Below are 17,928 nucleotides of genomic sequence, written 5' to 3'. Positions count from 1 at the left end.
CTTGCAGATCCACAGGGGCATATACTAGGCTCGCCCTGCTCTGACTGTCCCTTCTCGATTTGCTCTGCTCTGTCTCCAAGTCTCCAGCTCTAGCCCTCACTCCTGTCCCTCCCGCCTCCCGTCGTCAGCTCGGGGCTCCCATCTCCCTGTCTGTCTCTGTCCCCTGGGCTCAGCACGGCTCCTACCCACTGCCTGGTTGGGATCCTTCTGGGTGACTCTTTGTGATGAAGGACCCCATTGAGAGACATAAGGAGGGAGCTCAGCACTTCCAGGCTCCCTTTCTGGTTCTGCCCTGGAGGGTCTGGTTTTAAACAAGGAAAGAGAAAAAGGAGAATTTTGGAACATGAAGCACTGCTTGAGGAAAGCTGGGTCTGGGCAAAATGCTGCGATGTGCAGTATGCAGTATGCGAGGCACCTCAAGAGGGATCGAGAGTCGTGATGGAGCTGGAGGGTCCCAAGGAACACGGACAGGGGAGGCAGGAGGGTCCCAAGGGCAAATTTTAGTCATATTGTTAGGGTTTATTCATAGCTGTTTATGAGGTAATAACTGAAAATTCAGTTCAGACAATTCACATTAAGGAGCCCACTGTGTGCCAGGCTCCGTGGGAGGGCTGAGAACGCAAAGATAAGATGCCACCTTGCCCTTGAGGAATCACAGCCTAGTGGAGTACAGGATCCATAGACAGTGGCAGTGTCATCCTTGACTCCCAGCTGCTTCATCAGGAAACCCTACTGATTCCGTCTTCCGACAGATCTAGTTCTCACCTCCTCTGCTACCCAACCCTGGTCCAAGCTGCCATCCTTTCTCACCTGGATGGAGCAATGGCCTCTTAACAGGTCTTCCTGATTCCCTCCTTGCCCATTTCGGGCTCTTCTCAACACAGCAGCTAGATCATGGCATCCTCTGCTTCAAATCCTCCAGTGGCTCTCCATCTCCCTCCAACTAAAACCCCAAGTTCTCACAATGGCCCCAAAAGCCCAACCTGGTCTGGCCTACATCTCATCCTTGCTTACTCTGATCCAGCCACACTGGTCTCTTCCTGTTCCTGGAAATCCCCGGCACACCCCTGACCCAGGGACTCTGCTGGCTGCACCTTCGGTCCTTTCTCATGTTGCATCTTCTTGAAGGGCCTCCCCTGACCACCCTATTGAAAATTACACCTCCCCAAGCTCCCATCCTAGCTGCCCTGCTGGCACTGCCTGGTCTACTTTTCAATTTTTTCCATCACACTATTACCCTCTATCATGAAATGTAATTTATTATTTATTGTGTTTATTGTTAGTGTCAGTCTCTCCTTTGTCTGTTTCACTCACTGTTGAATCCTTGATGACTAGAAGAGTGCCTGAGGCATAGCAGATTTTAAGGAATATTTGTGGAATGAATTACATGGATGACTGTGATGTTACCACAGTGAAATACACAAGATAATATAGGGACACAGACGAGAGGCACTTGGATCCACTATAGAAGGAGGTTATGGAAGATCTTCTAGGGCAAGATGACGTCTAACTAAATGTTGAAGGATGAGCAAGAACCAGGTGGAGAAAAGTAAGGAAAAAATAGCCAAGCTGTGTTAAAAAGTCAGAAAGCAGTGGCTTAGTATTCTAGTTGGAAGTGGAGGGAAGCCCCTCGGAGTCAAAGGTATTCAAAGAAATACTGGAAACATGCTGGAGATTCTAAATGCAAGCATTTCATTGTGTAGGGCCTGTTTTATACATTAATAAAATCAAGATAACAACAGCCAGTGCTAACATCGTTAAATCAATGTTGAAAAAAATGCCCAACTGGAAGAATAATCTCCTTGTTATTCTCTCCCCCAGGCAGTTTTCAGTCTAATTTCCTTTTTCAGATTATTCATTCTATTAGAGGGTTTCACTGGAACTTTCACTCCTTAGTGCTAAGTACCTATTTACTCAGGATTTCAAACAGCATTTTGCATGCTGTTACGACAAGTCAACATAGTAGAAAGCCAGATAATTTCCTTGATTGAGACCCTGGCCTGCGCTGTGACTCTGTCCTTGGCATCAGCTTTGCTCCTGTCCAGGCCATTTACAAGGTGTCATGGTCAAGAGCACATTCTTCCTTCCCGGGGCTAATGTCCTTGGCTGGAAGCAGCATTTGGAGGAGTCAGAGTACAGAGAGAGAGCCAGGAAGATGCAGCGTTGAAAGCCAGGAGAGCCCAACTTCCAGTGTAACTGGTGCCTTAGGCTAGGCAACTTAATCTTTCCCAGTTAATCTGATTTTTATAAAACGAGTCTAGGGATTCAACTTGGTGGTGACTTAGTCACTTACCCTTTCCAAGCCTCAATCATCAGATACACAAAGGAACAGGAACAATGCCAGTGCTATAAAGGAGTTGTTAGAATGAATACAGTATTTGGAAACATCATTTAAAGGCCTAAATAGATGAACCTAGTGGTACACGTTTTAACAGGGATCCATAAAACTCTTCTCAGTGATACGCTTCCGTGGCTGTTCACCGGAAGGTTCAGTAAGATGCGTCTACTCAAGAGCTCTTTCTATAATAAGTGTAACAATTGCACAAGTAATTGTAAAGTACTTTTACAAGTAATTTGTAAAAAAAAGTTAAAAAAGTAAATTGACCTTTACCAGCAATTTCCTTGCTTGTTAATTAAGAAACCTACAGAGTTTGATTGGAATGAGGCACACATCTGGGGATGGGAAGGAGCTCGGGGGGAGATAAATGGTAGAGAAGCCAGATCCAGTTCAATACAGAGTGTTGATTAGCACTGGGAGAAAAGCATCAAGTTAGGAACTGAAACAGAATACGAGGATGAGTTCACCAAAGGCAGCTTCTCCTACTTCACCATTTTCCAGGGAGCTTTGACACTGAAATAGTCCTGGGGTCATGTGGCATGAGGGGCGAGTGAAATCATGACAACAAGGGCCACAACAACCGCTACCGGAAGAGCTACCACGTACTGAACATTTATTATTCCCCTGATGCTCTGCAAAGTGCTGCATATGCATCCACTCACTTGCCCTCGCAGTAACTAGATACTCTTAATCTCCATTTGTCAGATGAAGTAAATAAAGTTGAGAGCCTGGACTGTTTCTCAAGGCCATGGCTAAAGATGGCAGAGGTGGGACACACATCTCCCATCTATCTGATTCCCAATTGCTCTAAATCAACTTGCTAAATGAGTAGAATCATCCACTGTACCAGACAATGTTTCTGGGCCCCGAGGAGGCAGCGGAGAAGCTGTCCTCATGGAGATCGCATTGCTCAGTTACTCACCATGGTGCCAGTATATTCTTCCAGCTTAGCCTCAGAAATGACCTTTTTGTGGTGGCGGAAGAGGTCTCGGAGGAAGTTCTGTGGCATCAAGAAAAGAGCTGCATTTTATCTAGTGAGCAAATAAAAATCTAAAAATCTCAAGAGGCTGTATTTTAAGAATTGTGATCCGTTTGTTATAGGAAGGAACTGAAATGCATTTAGCAAGCAATAAATCCAACATACAGTTTCTAAACCTTCTAAACATGAATCAGTTTTTTTAAGTGACAAATTCATATCCATGTTTCTTGGAAACACAGAAATCAGTCTCATGATACATATATATCAAATTCCCAGCGATGAGCAAACCCGCCCTTCACCCAGACACAGCTCCTGGCAACACTTACACAAAGCTCAGCGGCTGTTATAAAGCCACTGCTGTCAGCATCATATTTGCGCCAAATCTGAAATACACAAAAGCCATTAATCCATTTACCCTCAAATAATTTGGGGTCAACTTATGCTGCTGTCTACTATGGTTCAGCATCTGATAATAGTACTTAACTGGGTGCAACTAAGACTTTGCATGGAGAATTTTAGGCTTTCTTTGGTGACAGCTATTGTTTGGGCAGAACTCACTAGAAATGACTCACTGCATTCTCTTAGAGCCACTTAGGAGGACCACAGTGCACTCACTGAAAGGGAGCTATGGAAAGTTCAAAATGGAAAGATATCAAGGGATGGCCTTCAGTGGGAGGCAATATGGCAAACCAAGAAATCTTCTTTGTACTAAATTCCTAAAAATGCAGAGTACTCTAAAAAGCAACTCCTTACATACATAGCTCAGCTGGCAAGAAAGTGAGGGGACATCTAAGAGGTCTGACATGATAGGAAAACACAAAACAGAAACCAAAGTCTATCCTAGGTACATCTACTGATCTCTGATAACTTAGCCTGTAGCTTTATCAGGAAACTGCACACAAGGTAGACAGGAGACAAATCCTGGGGCCACCCAAGGTGAGAAGTCAAACTGAGGCACCTCCATAAGACTAAAACCCCGAACAGCAATAACCTTAATGCAAAGGTGAACTTCCCCAAAATAAATTGCACGGCAGAAAGGGCCCCTAAGGAATCTTGCCTTTGTGGTCTTGGCTCCAGGTAAAGGGAATAAAACATCTCTGATAATTCCCAGTAGCAAGCCAACCCTTTCACTGGTTTAAGAACAGCATTCATGGGATTTCCCTGGCAGTCCAGTGGTTAAGACTCTGTGCTTCCAATGCAGGTGGCTCGGGTTCGATATCCGCTCGGGGAACTAAGATCCCACATGCTGTGCAGTGTGGCCGAAAAACAGCATTCAGCCAGCTGAAGGTACAGTTACTTAAACTGGAAGACAGAACAGCTGAATATTTTTAAGGAAACATTGAACTGCTTTCTTTAGTAAATGGTGTGATTTTGACCACCTCTGATTTTTCCATATCCAAGCCTCACAAGTTAACAAGTTTCCTAACTCCTATACAGAATGAAAAAGTAGCATTAAGTATTTTTTTTTAATTGACAAATGTTTCATTGATGTGGAATGGGTTTCCTGAGTCATCAACTGCAGGGACCTTAATTCTAGATCACAACTAGGGTCCTGCCTGAATATCCTGCAGGGATAGTAGGAGATGCTGATACTTAGTGAGAAGTGTTCAGAAACATTGCCCCTTTCAGTCCCTGTCACCAACGTTTCTGCCTGAACCTAACCAGGCTTAGAAAATCACCTGGTTAAATGTGATTTATATCCTAACTTTAATGGTGTGACTATACCAGAACTAAGAATGAGAATTTCAAATAACAAAAACATTTTAACCTGCTTTTTTATGCTGTTCTCCAAACATTTTCCATCTAACTTACCTTACAGTTTTACTGCAACTGAGCTATTGGTGGGCCAAAGATCTTTATGTGACTACTATATATGCCTGTCTTTAAAGAATGAAAGCAAAAAGGTTTCCAGGCAAACAAAAACAGAGTTTATTACCAACAGACTCTTGGTAAAGGATATACTCCAGGAAGGAGGAACACAAAGGAGGAAAATCTAAGATGAAGAAGGAATGCTGTACAAACACAATGGGAAACATGTGGGCAAATGCAAACATCTTGTTAGCATAAAATTTGTGGGATTAAAGAAAACAAGATAGAACTAATATTCTGGACAATAATGGCAAGTGAGCTGATAGTTAAAGTGTCTTCAGGTCCTGTAGTTCAGGGGGAATATAAAGACATTAAGGTAGGATTTCTTAAATATAGGAAAGTACATAGGTTATAACAAATTTAATTTTAAAAAAAGAATTCAAGAATCCAAAATATTTTTTTTAATTGGGTAGAGAAAGAGAAAGCACTTCTTGACAGAAGAAATTGACAAACTAGAAGGGAGGGAGGAAAAATGGAGAAAGTTTTTAAAAAAAAAAAAAAGATGGAAATGGCATATGGAACTTTTCTTTTTCCCATTTCTCAAGATTATTCAAGCCTACACAGGCATAATATTTTAATACTTTCTGCTGATTATAAAAGCAAGTCATATTTATTGTACGAAATTACTGAAATAAAAAACACTACAATCTTCTGAAATTCCTACCCCAAGATAGTCACTTGTCATTTCTATGTGTTTCGTTTTCATTGTGTTTCTATTATATATGTGACAAAATGAAGGGGAAGTCATATGGCCTGCACACTTGGATAGTCTATTATTTTCATTTAAAATTTTCTGTGAGCATTCTTAAACACAACTAAAATTATTTTGAAAATGTCATTTAAAATAATCTGTAAATAATAGAATAATGATTCGACACGATTGGAAAATACAGAAGTACAGGGAACATAAATATTATCCAAAATCTTACCCCTAAAAAACCCAATATTTATCTAGTGTGTATTTACCCGTTGTCTTATTTACATGGGTGTTAGGGTAAATAATTCTTTAAGCAAAGTTAAGATCATAACGCATATACAATTTTGTTTCTTAACACCATAATGCACTTCCTTCTTGTCATTAGATAGTCTTTGAAAACTTGACTTTCAGTGATGCATGAAGTTCCACAATGGGGTTTTTCTCTCATGAATCTCCAGGGCGTAGAACAGTTGCTGGCATACTGCAGGGGCACATTAAGTATTTGTGGAACTAATGAATTGTATGAATAGGATAGCAAGAGCAACAGTCTCAGTGCTTGCTTGCCAGTGCTGTGTCTTTTTGTTGATCCTCTTAAAGTCTTTACCACTTTGGAAGAGTTAGTTGTTTCTAATTTGCATTTCTTTGGTTACTGTTATATATCAATTGTCTATGCATATTTCTTCTGTGAATTGTCTATGCAAGTGCTTGCTCCATTTCTCATAACTTCCACTTGGCCCGAAGATAAATAAAGTAGTGCACAAGGGTGCCAAGTTATTATCTCCTAAGTGGGGACCTGGTAAGTCTTTCAGGAATGGGGCCCTGGGTGCAGGAGCTGTCTTGAATCTGCCGCTCTGGCCTTGAAGACACCCTGCTCTGCCTTCCCTGGTCTTTTTTCACCCACAGACAGTAACACCTAGAGGCTGAAAGAGGAGATAAGACGAGCCATCGATTCTGCCTTTTGGTTTTATGCTGGCACAGTGATTGCAAAGAGATGCCTGCTGGCTGGATCAGCCCTCTAATCAGTTGTATTTTGACCATACTGTGCCTTCAAAACTAGAATCAGTCGCCAACATTTAAAAATAAGTAGTTTCGGGCTTCCCTGGTGGCGCAGTGGTTGAGAGTCCGCCTGCCGATGCAGGGGACACGGCTTCGTGCCCCGGTCCGGGAAGATCCCACATGCCGCGGAGCGCCTGGGCCCGTGAGCCATGGCCGCTGAGCCTGCGCGTCTGGAGCCTGTGCTCCGCAACGGGAGGGGCCACAACAGTGAGAGGCCTGCGTACCGCAAAAAAAAAAAAAGTAGTTTCCCATAGAGTCTAGATGCCTAGGCTGCATTCTCAGAAGGCAGCAGTTGGCTGGAGCTCACAGGACTCTGGGCTCTTGATGGGCATGTGCTCTCCAGGCTCCACGGCCCCCTCCCTACCCTCCCATTACATGCCTCAGGTACCTGCCGGGCCCCTCGTCTAAGCCTTCCTCTAGCCCAGGCTAAGGAGTGTGTCAGCTCAGGGGCAGCCCGGGTCAGCACACTGAGAGAGCACATTGGGGCTTGGGGCCAAAGTCCAGGCTCCACACAAGGGCTTCTTTGCATGGTCTTGTCTTCTGTGGACAGCTCTCCCTTGGGGACTGGGCAGGAGTGGTGGCAGCCACAGCAGGTGGCTGGAATCCTGGCCTCACCCTCCATAGAGACACAACCAAACGCTTACCTGCATAAACTCCACACTGCTGTCCAAGGGGGTTTCCCGGCGAAAGAGCAGAAGAAAGTTTTCATCCTCGGACAAGAACATGCAGGCAAGCTAAAGGAAAAGGGGGAAATAGCAGCTGGTGACACTGGCCGGTGCTCCGTGGGTAAAAGGCATCAAGGAACATATTAGAGGGCAGAAGGGCTTGGATCTCTCAGGATGGAGAGCCCAACACGTAGTTTCGCGCCCTTGATTGTCATTTTGGATTCATTGATTCTTTCAAGAAGTATTGCACCCTTCTAGGTGTGAAACACTATGAGTATCTGTCTTCCATGAGCTTACAATCCAAAATAATAATCATCATCTTTATTATTATTTAATAATAAATGTGTTAGTGCTTAAAATATTACAGACCTTATTCTGAGAGGCTCCAATTTTATATTAACAACTCTGTAATTATAGTAGAAAATAAAAATACCCAGTAATTTTTATATGTGCCATGAATTGCTCTAAATACTTACATATGCTAACTCATTTAATCCGAACAACCTATAGGGTGCATAACACATCATTATTATTATTTATTAGTTAAGGAAACTGGGCTTCCCAGAGATAAGGAGCTTGCCGTCATTATGTAGTTAGTAAGTGGTGGAGTCAGGACCTCAGCTAAGCCCACACTTTTAACCCCTGTGCTGTGCTGGTGAGATGCTGTGGATACAGATCACTTCGGTGCCGTACACACAATCAGGAATGATGGCTGTCTGGCTTGATTCTTGAGTTGGCTGTGGTTTATATTCTTTTATATTATCAGCATCTATATGATACTTTCAAAGTTGGTTCACTTGTGGAAAATTTAACCATCCAGCCGTCTATATGAGCACCAGTTCTACTGACTGACTTCCCTTGCTCCCATGAACAAAGGTAACATGTCTTCCCCTATGTGATGGTAATACTTGTTTCAGCTCATAGGCACGTTTGGCTGGGTTCTTTGCCAAACCTATGGTATTTCAGTGTATACTGTCTCCTTTCTGAATTGTCCCCCATAAACAATGGCCATTTCTTCTATAACCATAGTTCTCCCAGCATCTTGTTCAGTGCTACGGAGGAAGTCCAGAGTAAAAGCTTCTGCTAGGTTGTAGGAATGATTAGCCCACACTCCCATTCATATTCTCTAGTTGGATGTAGGTCAGCTCAAGGGCACATCGTGTTAATAACAGCTGTCATAGATTGAATACCTACTACATGGCAGGCACTGGCAATGTCCTTCTCATCTATCATCTCATTAAATTCTCACACCAATCCTTCAGGTAAATATGAGTATTGGCATTTTAATAAGAATGGGAGGCAGCACAAAGCAGTACGTGGTTGGCTTTAGTGTGGATCCTTCCTTCTCCGTATTTGCCTATTATTTGATCTTGGACAATTTAATTGATACCTCTGTGCCTCAATTTCCTCATCTGTAAAATGGAGATAATAATATTTATATCCTGGTGCTTATGTGAAGACTAAAAGTCAGGTGAGGCACTGTTTATAAACTGTTTAGCAAAGTCCCTGATACCCATTAAAAAGTTAGTCCGTGGTAACTGCTCTGTGGATGAAGACGATGAACTTGAGGCTCAGAGAGATGAAATCACTTGGCCAAGGTTTCATATTTCACCTGTCGACTTTGTGTTTTTCCTACCCACCACACAAGGTGAGCTGCGAGCTGCTCTTCAGGACTAAGTGTGTTTTCGCATGGGGTGGCACAGGCTGAGAAAGCAAATTAAAATGTAATTCACCAGTCCTAAGTCTCTAGACCGCACTCCGTCTTCAGTTTGACCAGAGTGGCACAGAGGAGCCCTGGACACAGATCATCCCCAAGCTTCACTTTGGCTCTTAGATGCGACTCCTTTCCCATTTTGTTTTGTGCTAAAATAGCTCAAATGTGTTCAGGTGAGCTGATTTTATGTCACAAGTACCTGTAATTGGAGTAAGAGAAATGGCCAGTGGTATAGCAGGAGACAGTAGAGAGACCTTGCTACTCTTTACACTCACAGACTCATGAGGTTTTCAGGGGACCAAAGCAGTCCTATACCATCAGCTTCTCTACAGACAACCTCAGTTATGCTCATTGGCAGGACTCCATGACAGAATGGTTGGCACGGATGCCAAAGTTTTTGCCAAGTTCCCAATTGCTTCAGGAAGGTCTACCAGTAATTGGTAAGATAATGGCATAGTTTTTCATTATTTACCATGTTTCATTCATTTATTATTAAGTTAACAAATATTTATTGAGTGCCACTATACGCTATGCTCCGTTCTGTGGGCTAGAGAATGTAACTGTGAACATGTAATTATGAATACTTTGGTTATTCTACCTTGATGCGTACAATTACTTTTCCATTAATCAATACACTGATAACGTTTACATCAATTATAATGCAATTATTGGTTATATAAATAATTTTTGCCTTTTAGTGAAAACTTTGGAAACAGCTACACTCAAATCTGGAGTTTAGCTTAGTAGTTTTCTGAAAAGGCAGCCTCCTGGTGTGAACATGTCTATTTTTTATAAGAAGACATAATCTTGCCTTGTTATCATAACTTTTTGAAGAAAAATTACTATTTTCACCAACAATAATGACTAAGTATGACAGCACTAAGAGACTAGCTCTTCAGGTTTCAGGTCATATGTCCAGCAGGCAGTTTTGTCTATGAAATATCTTACTTTCATAGCAGCTCATTTTTATGTATGGATTTATAACTCTATAGAATAAACCTGTATAGATTCATACCTATAAGTGGGTTACAGCTTAATCCAGTGCCACTTACTGGCCATACGATGCTAGGAAAGTAACTTAGCTTCCTCATCAGTAAAATAGAGCTAATGTTCCATGTCCATCTTCTATAGCTACTGTGGGGATAAAGTAACATAGTATGTGTGGAAATCCTTTCTAAACTGGAAACCTTTTTGTAACTGGAAGGAAAAATTATCAGGTTAAAGATAGACTGTGCCTGGCGCCGCATGTCTAACACAGCTCCTCGCTTTAGTAGGTACTTAGTAAGTGTGGCTTGAGTTGAAGTAGAGGCGGCGCTTTCTGTTTTGTTTTTAATGACGTTCACGGACTGATCTTTCCAATCTCCATTGGGAACTGATACTGAACTTTAAACTCATTTATTGTCAGTATGTTTTCCCTTATGTCAAGGTTGAATTTGAACAGGACACTGTGGAAGGAGACAAATATTAGATCAAGTAACTGAAAAGCCTCCAGCATATCAATTCCCCAATTATAAAATAAGTATAAATATTGATTGACCTAAATAAAATGATGGAAGCATCATATACTCTTTGTTCTTAAGCTGATGAAAAAGGAAAAGTGAGTACTTCAGAAATGTTATGTAACCCAGCTGCCTTGCAGAGGGTTCTAATTTTCCAATCAAATGTAAAACTTTCATTATCCTTCAGAAAAAATTATAGCCCAAGAAAGTTACAGTCATAAAAGGTACCTCTTTCATCTGTATGCGACCGTCTTTAGAGACATTGTGGGCAGACGTAAATTGTTGTTTCATCTTCTGCACATTTTCTTCCATGACTGCATCCTATAGTGGGCCAGACAGAACCACATTAAAGCCACTGAGATTCCAAAAATGTAGTTAGGATATCAAATATTCAGAGTATATAGCCTGATAATTATGTTAGTCTAACCTGGAAAGTAAGTTACTTAGCCACTGAAAGTGATCCCACCAAGTTGCACACCAGAGAGAGAGAGAGAGAGAGAGAGAGAGAGAGATTTCTTAAACAAATAACCACTAATCAGAATCCTAACTAGGTAAGACTTGTAGCTAGTGAGCTCCTAAAGTATGAATGAAGAGAAGCTTAGAGACTAGACTGTTGATAGAATGAATTTGAACATCATTCTATATTTGGTTGTGACAAAAGATGGTATTGTAATGAACATATAAACTTTCTTCCCAAGAACTCAGAGGTTTTTTTTATTCTTTTCTAATTGGAAAGTCCAGCTCTTCTGGGTCCCCAGTTTGCTAGAGTTTATTCTTTTAATCTTGGTCTCACCAAGGAAAAGAATAATTAGGGGAAAATAATTAAAGAGGAAACCAAAGAAATAATCATTGAACTACTGAAGACGTCACATATCCCTTCCTTGTACAACCTTTTCCACACATTAAATTGTTCTTCATCAGTGGGCGGCAGGGTTATTACAAAGAAAGGTGACAGGTATAATCAACAATGGAGAATGAATTTGACGTAGGGGCTGAGAGGCACAGATACTCCCAAACAGTGCCGTATTCCTAGACTTCAGACTAGATCAGTTATACTAAATTTATTCTCCCTAATACTACTACACTATCCCTGCCAACCAGGTTTCCTCATTTGACACTCCACTAAGTACCGAGAAATTAGCCTCTGTAGTCTTGGCGCCGTAGATTGTGTGGCTTGTATGAGTGTGTATGTGCATCATACAGGAAAATCGCCATGGAAGTCACGCAAGAAAGTGGGTCTTCACTTTGGATTTCAGCTTGGCTTTCGACCTTTAGTTTGAAGGCACAGAAACCTGACTTCCATCCTCTCAGACCTCTAACTCCAAAGTCCATGCTTATCCCTTGGACCGAAAGCAAAAGAGTCTAGGGCTCCCTCTGTTGTAATTTCCCATCAGCACCAACCCTGCTCACCTTGTCTGAGACTCTAGGCCCCAGCAGAGTATTTATCATCTCTGAAGCATTGAAACAGGCCCAGGATGTGCTACAATCTGTACGTGAAGAATGCACGCACAGCCCCAGAAAGCAATGCTATGCAACAGACTGGCTAGATCTGGACCTGGTTCAGAGGCCAGTTCTGAGTATTTGAAAAGACAAAAGGCGGAGATAAAAGGGGGGTGAGTAACAGAAGCAGCAAGAGCAGCCGATGGTTCCATTAGGTCAAGCCCCTCAGAGGCTGTGAGGACCAGGTAATTACAAGCAGGCCGGCTGCTCTCCAAGACTGACTAGCAGGCAGCTTGCTGTTAGAAATCTTCAAATTCCTTCCCCCAAGGTCTCTGTGACTCGCTAATCAGGGGAGGAAAGTAAAGCTATTCAGGCCTCTGATGAACTGCTTGTCACACTTAAACACCAGAGTGAGGGGCTGCCTGGTCATGGAGGCCCCCCGCTGCTGCTTCTGTACTCAGTGGGGCATCACTGATTAAAAGTAGGTGTCACAAGTTGTGATTATCCCTCCGCTGAGAGGGACATGTCCTCTTGTTAAGGACATACTTAGGGCCTATTCATTTCTCAGCAGGAAAAGAAGTCCAGAATTAGGAACAGTTTCCTTAATCATACTTGTCCCGGTATCATGGAACGCCCAGTGAAGGTGTCTGTAACTATGTTCCCTGGGGTAATGCCTCAGCATTTTGAAAGGAAACAATGGCAGATGACAGCATTTCTGATTAACAGTTTAAACGGCTTATCCCCTGGCTCCAAAACCTGTCTCCTTTGCCAAGTGCTGAGGAGAGGTACCTGGGGCTACAGCCACAACTCAGCAGGACTGGCCTAATTATATTACAGTCCCCTGTCTGACAGGTAATCACTGTTCCTGGAGGGAACAGAGTGAAAGAAGATGCAGTGTGACTCAGGGTGCTTTTAAAATGCAAGACCCCAGACAGACCCCCAGATGTACTGAAATACCTAAGAGGTGGGACCTGGGGCTTTGCACGTTAACAAACACAGTTAATTCTTAGGCACACCAAAATTTTATTTTCACTGGCCTAAGGACTCTGCAGCTTTCCAACCCCTTCACCTCTGGACTCAGGAATGCCTGCACTGAACACAGTTGCACAGCAGACTGGTGAGTCATTTGTTGTTTCCTTTCCTCCGAGGACCATGCCTGTCCATGTGTGAGAAGGTGAGGCCATGGGCCAGATCTGAGGGAGGGGTGATGATAAGATCAGGCAAGCTACGGGAGATGGCATCCACCTTCTCCCTCACTGATGGGAACGATGCCTTTGAAGTCAGCCCAAGCCCCAGAAGAAGGCAGCTCGCAGTGTCTTCAGTCTAGAGCAGACCCCAGTGTTTGAGTAGCCCTACCCCTCATCCCATGACTGAAAATTAGACACTTTCAGTTTCAATAGTGACGGCAACTTTTCTCCTCCTTTAAATCACTAAAGCAAGGAGCTTTCTGAAAAGGTGTGAAGTTCCAAGTCTCTGGGGTTTAGTTTCTGACCATCCAGTTTATTGCAAGACTTTGAATGGTTTTGCCTCCGTCTTTTTGTTTTCCTCAAATACTCCTGTCATGTTTGACAAAATGGCGTCAGATCCATGGGTTCTGGAACGACACGAGCCTTTGCATTTACAGTAGTAAGTGGCAGCAAAGCAGAGAAACAGACAGAGAGATAAGGGAAGGAAAGAGAAAATGAGAGGAGAGAAACTGATAAAAGAAATGAAGGGCAAAGAGAGATAGGAAAGAGAGAAGAAAAGAGAGGAGTGACAATGAGAGAGCTTGAGAAATAGACTGAAGATAGAAAGCAGGAGAAACAGAGACAGGAGAGGGACAAAGACAGATGGAGAGACATGAGAAACAGAGCTGAGAGAGAGAGAGAGAAAGAGAAGTCACAGAGAAAGTCAAGGGATGATGGGAAAAAAAAAGATGATGGGAGAGGAGAGCCATGAAACACAGAATGAGAAACAGAAATGGGCAGAGACAGAAAGAGATCAGAAGAGAGATAGAAAACGAGAGGCAGACGGGCTGCGGGCGAGAGAGGGTGACTACGAGCTCTGTGTGTGGCTGTTAGAGGCAGATGGCAGCCTCTCTGATTCTGATCTGACTGCCCTTCCCCAAGCTGCTTGTTCTCCGCACTGGGCTCCTACGTGAAAGTGTGATGCACTCCAGTATTCTTCCATGTAAACAACTATGGCTGAGGATAAGCTGTCGCCACAATTCGTTTTAAACACTATTGTCTCCAGAGCTACTCCTCTTCCCATGTGTCCCCTGATGGAGTCTTTACCAGGTTATCCCAGCCCCAGGCTGGTGCGTCTCTGTGTGCATTTTTCCTCTGCTTTGGTACAGGGCTCATCAAAAGGTAATCTGCATCTCTCAAGGCTAGATTTACCGTCAGGGAGGGATATGGACACTGGATGGATTGGTTTACATTTATACTTGGGCTCTGGGAATGTTTATTATTTTCTGGTTTGCCATTTCTTAAGAAATTTGTAACCTTTCTAACAAAATGAAAAATGCTTTTGAATGGTTTGTTTGTGGTTTGCTATCCAAGTAATACTAAAGGCACTAAACACCCAGAGCCTCAAAAGCTCTTAACATCTTTTCCACCTTTCTGAGCAAAGTGAGCTACCTTATCTCTAGGTTTAAATCCATTAGCAGAGACATAACCAAGGAGACGTTCAAAACAGGGTTGTTTGAATCTACAGTTAAAATCTCTGAGTGGATGACAGATGTCACACTAAAAGTCAGTGACCAGCATGTCAAATGCTACAGCTGAACCTCATAAAACCTACCTAAATCCCTCTGTGCTGCTAGGAGAGGGAGAAAAATTACATGCAAGGAAGAAAAGAGATCAGATGCGATTAATAGGTACAAATCAACATAAGACTTGGATGCTTTTTAGAATTCACTAAGAGAACATAAATCAATGCTTAGTGGCACAAGTACTTACATCAGTACAAAATTTCGGCAACATGTGGTAAAAGAAAGCATCCAGCTCCTTCTCTTCTATGTAACCTTTTTCTAAATGCAAGAAGGTATCCACAAATAATAGTCACTTACACAGAATAACGTGTGACATTTAGTATTTAACACTTAACATCTAAATTTGTTTTTAATCTCAAATTTATAAAATCCCCATGGACACTATCTATTGTAACTCTAATGAAGTGCTAGTATCTACCTCTAGATGACATGGATGTGAATAGCAAATACATATCTGAGAGTCAATGCTTTGTGCTGTGGTTTGTACAAATAGTGGGGAAAGGAAAGCTATTTATACATGAATTTTAATCCACAAATAAACATGAGTTTTAGAATAAACTCTAACCCAAGGATTTTGCAGTCTTGGAAAAATTTAAGAGATGTAAGTATTGAATCTTAGTTTGCAAGGTTAAAACACACACTTTAGATATTTCCTTTATGTTTCTTTTTTAATGAAGACAAAGCAAATGTAAGTAGTTCTTTTCAAATAGTTTTTTTGGGAGTGAGCGTAGTGTCTTTTTGAAAGCTGATAAAATTCACCCTCTCTTTGAGAGACTGGGGGTTACACAACGAAGTCATTGAGTAAAAATGAGCATTTGAGTAAAAATGTCATAGAGGGCTGACTTCAGATACCCGAGTGTCAGCCCACAAGCCTCTAATATATAAAATATTTGTCATTATATATACGGTATATCACTACACACACACACACACACACACACACACACACACGTTGGGGGTGGGGGCCGGGGTGTAATTTCAGGTCCCTCCTCCCACCCTGACCGTTCACAAGGTACCAAGAAGTGCAGCTCCAGTATACCAGACGTCTGTTAGGTATACTGCGTTAGGTATATTGCATTAACAGCGCTGGAAGACAACTTCTGCAGGGAAAGACGTATGGGGAAGAGGAAGCTCTAGGTCCTTTCAGCAAGGCTGTACAGGTGGCTTTACTCACCCTCTGAGTCAAAGCGCTGCCAGACCTGCCAGAAGCCAGCGGCGTCCAGGCGCCCCTGAGTCGGTTCGCGGGTGCTGTCCATGGTATTGACAACGCAGCGCAGGCACCGGCCGGCGAGAAACACCTAGAGGACTTTGATAAGGACTCCTTTACGGTATCTTCTGACACTCTTGCCAGCTTCTTTCGCCCTCTGATTTCCTCTGAGCACCAGTCTGAGGGGCGGGCACGGGGGCAGCTGGCGAGGCAGCTGCTGGCGCCTTAGCGTCGCTGTGCCGTCCCCTAGGCCCCACCGCGGACTCTCGGGGAAACCAGCTGCTGGGAATCCGCCCTGCTCAGGCGCGTCGTCCCTGACCCGTCCCGCGTGCGCTGTCTGTCCTGGGCACATCCAGCGGGGAACTCTTGTCTGCCTCAGCGCTGTGGGGAAGTGGGGGAGAAAGGATCTGTCTCCGGGCGGTCATGGTTCACTCTCCTTGCCCTTTAACCTGTTTGTCAAACTCAGAGAAAGTATCCCCCTTATGTTTCACTCACCTTCCAAACGTGTGTCTCAAGGGGTTTTCTAGAGACAGCTCCCCCATTTAGAGGGTTGGAAGGGTGTCAGTGTTAGGATCCTTTGGCCTGATGATTTGGAAATGTCGTGTGTGGGGAGGGTGGGGGTGAGGAGGAGAGGGGTGATAGCGCTGGGGTGAGAAAGAGGTTACCAGTAAGCAAGGAGTCAGCAGGGCGATTACTGAGCTCTGATTGTAGAGGGCATGCACGTTGCAGAGCTATAATGCACTATAAGGACTTGCATCTAAATAGAGATTCTGCAGACCACAGATTCTGTGGTCTAAATCGGGCTATTAAGATGCTGAAGGAAGTTCATACTGTGCCACGCTCTTCCAGGAAAGGATTGTCTAGGGGGAGACATGGTGGCCGACTGCAGAGTTCTTAGTAGAAGTTTAGATGGTTGTGTTTGGCTCCTGAGAACCACACTAAGACCAGAGGAAAAACCATTTGGAAGAACACAGAGCTCTCGTGATCAGAATTGTTCACAACTTGACTGGATGTTTTGTGAAATAGTAAGCTGAGTGATACTGATGGCTTCTGACCATGTGCTTAGAACCTTTTGTTGAGGAATCTGTAGAAGGAGCTTGGGCAATAGGAGACTTGGACCAAATATCGATCTTTATGGCACTCTAACTCTGCTATTAACATTTAATATTATTTTTTAAAAGCACATGTACATAAGTCACCTAAATTAGAGTATTTAAAAGAACATGACACTAATGGTCAGACAGTCCCGGGTTAGGATCCCAGCTCCATCACTTACTAGCTTCGTGACCTCCATCATTAGTTCTCATCTCTAAGTCTCGGTTTTCTCAACTGTAGAATGAGGATTATAATAGCTTTGGAGAGTTGCTGTGAGGACCAAAGCCACTCTCAACAGTGCACAATAAATTGTGATTGTTGTGGTCTTGTAGAGGATAAGAGGTGACTATATTGTAAAAAAAAAAAAAAAAAAAAAAAAAAAAGTTTAGAGAAAAAAAGCAAAGTCTGAGAAACTGTCACAGCCAAGAGACGTCCAAGAAGACATGATTAAATGAAACATTGAAACATTGTATCCTGGTGGTATCCTAGAGCAGAAAAAGGACATTAGGCAAAAACTAAGAAAATTTGAATAAAAAAGGACTTTAGGTAATAATAATAATAAATTATGTAGAAGCAAACAGGTCTGGGTTTAGGGCCAGCTTTGCCTCTTACTAGCT

At 42.9% G+C, this 17,928-nt stretch overlaps 1 protein-coding gene across 1 annotated transcript in view; it reads right to left on the bottom strand.

Moving 5' to 3' along the window:
• The window catches only part of SCGN (secretagogin, EF-hand calcium binding protein), a 37,715-nt gene extending 21,347 nt beyond the window's left edge, over positions 1-16,368 (bottom strand). Inside the window, exons 1-6 of the mRNA XM_027128196.1 lie at positions 16,184-16,368; positions 15,197-15,267; positions 11,046-11,138; positions 7,584-7,673; positions 3,644-3,700; positions 3,261-3,338 (exon numbers count right to left, since the gene is read on the bottom strand). Of these exons, the coding sequence (XP_026983997.1) occupies positions 3,261-3,338; positions 3,644-3,700; positions 7,584-7,673; positions 11,046-11,138; positions 15,197-15,267; positions 16,184-16,265 (471 nt within the window). The 5' untranslated portion in view covers positions 16,266-16,368. The remainder of the gene's footprint in view (positions 1-3,260; positions 3,339-3,643; positions 3,701-7,583; positions 7,674-11,045; positions 11,139-15,196; positions 15,268-16,183) is intronic.
• Positions 16,369-17,928: the final 1,560 nt, after the last annotated feature.

Source organism: Aethalodelphis obliquidens, unplaced genomic scaffold (assembly GCF_003676395.1).
Source record: "Aethalodelphis obliquidens isolate GAN/ISIS:26980383/991018 unplaced genomic scaffold, ASM367639v1 scaffold34, whole genome shotgun sequence".
NCBI classification, from domain to species: domain Eukaryota; kingdom Metazoa; phylum Chordata; class Mammalia; order Artiodactyla; family Delphinidae; genus Aethalodelphis; species Aethalodelphis obliquidens.
The sequence above is the reverse complement of the archived record's forward strand: the minus strand, read 5'-3'. Positions and strand labels throughout refer to the sequence as shown.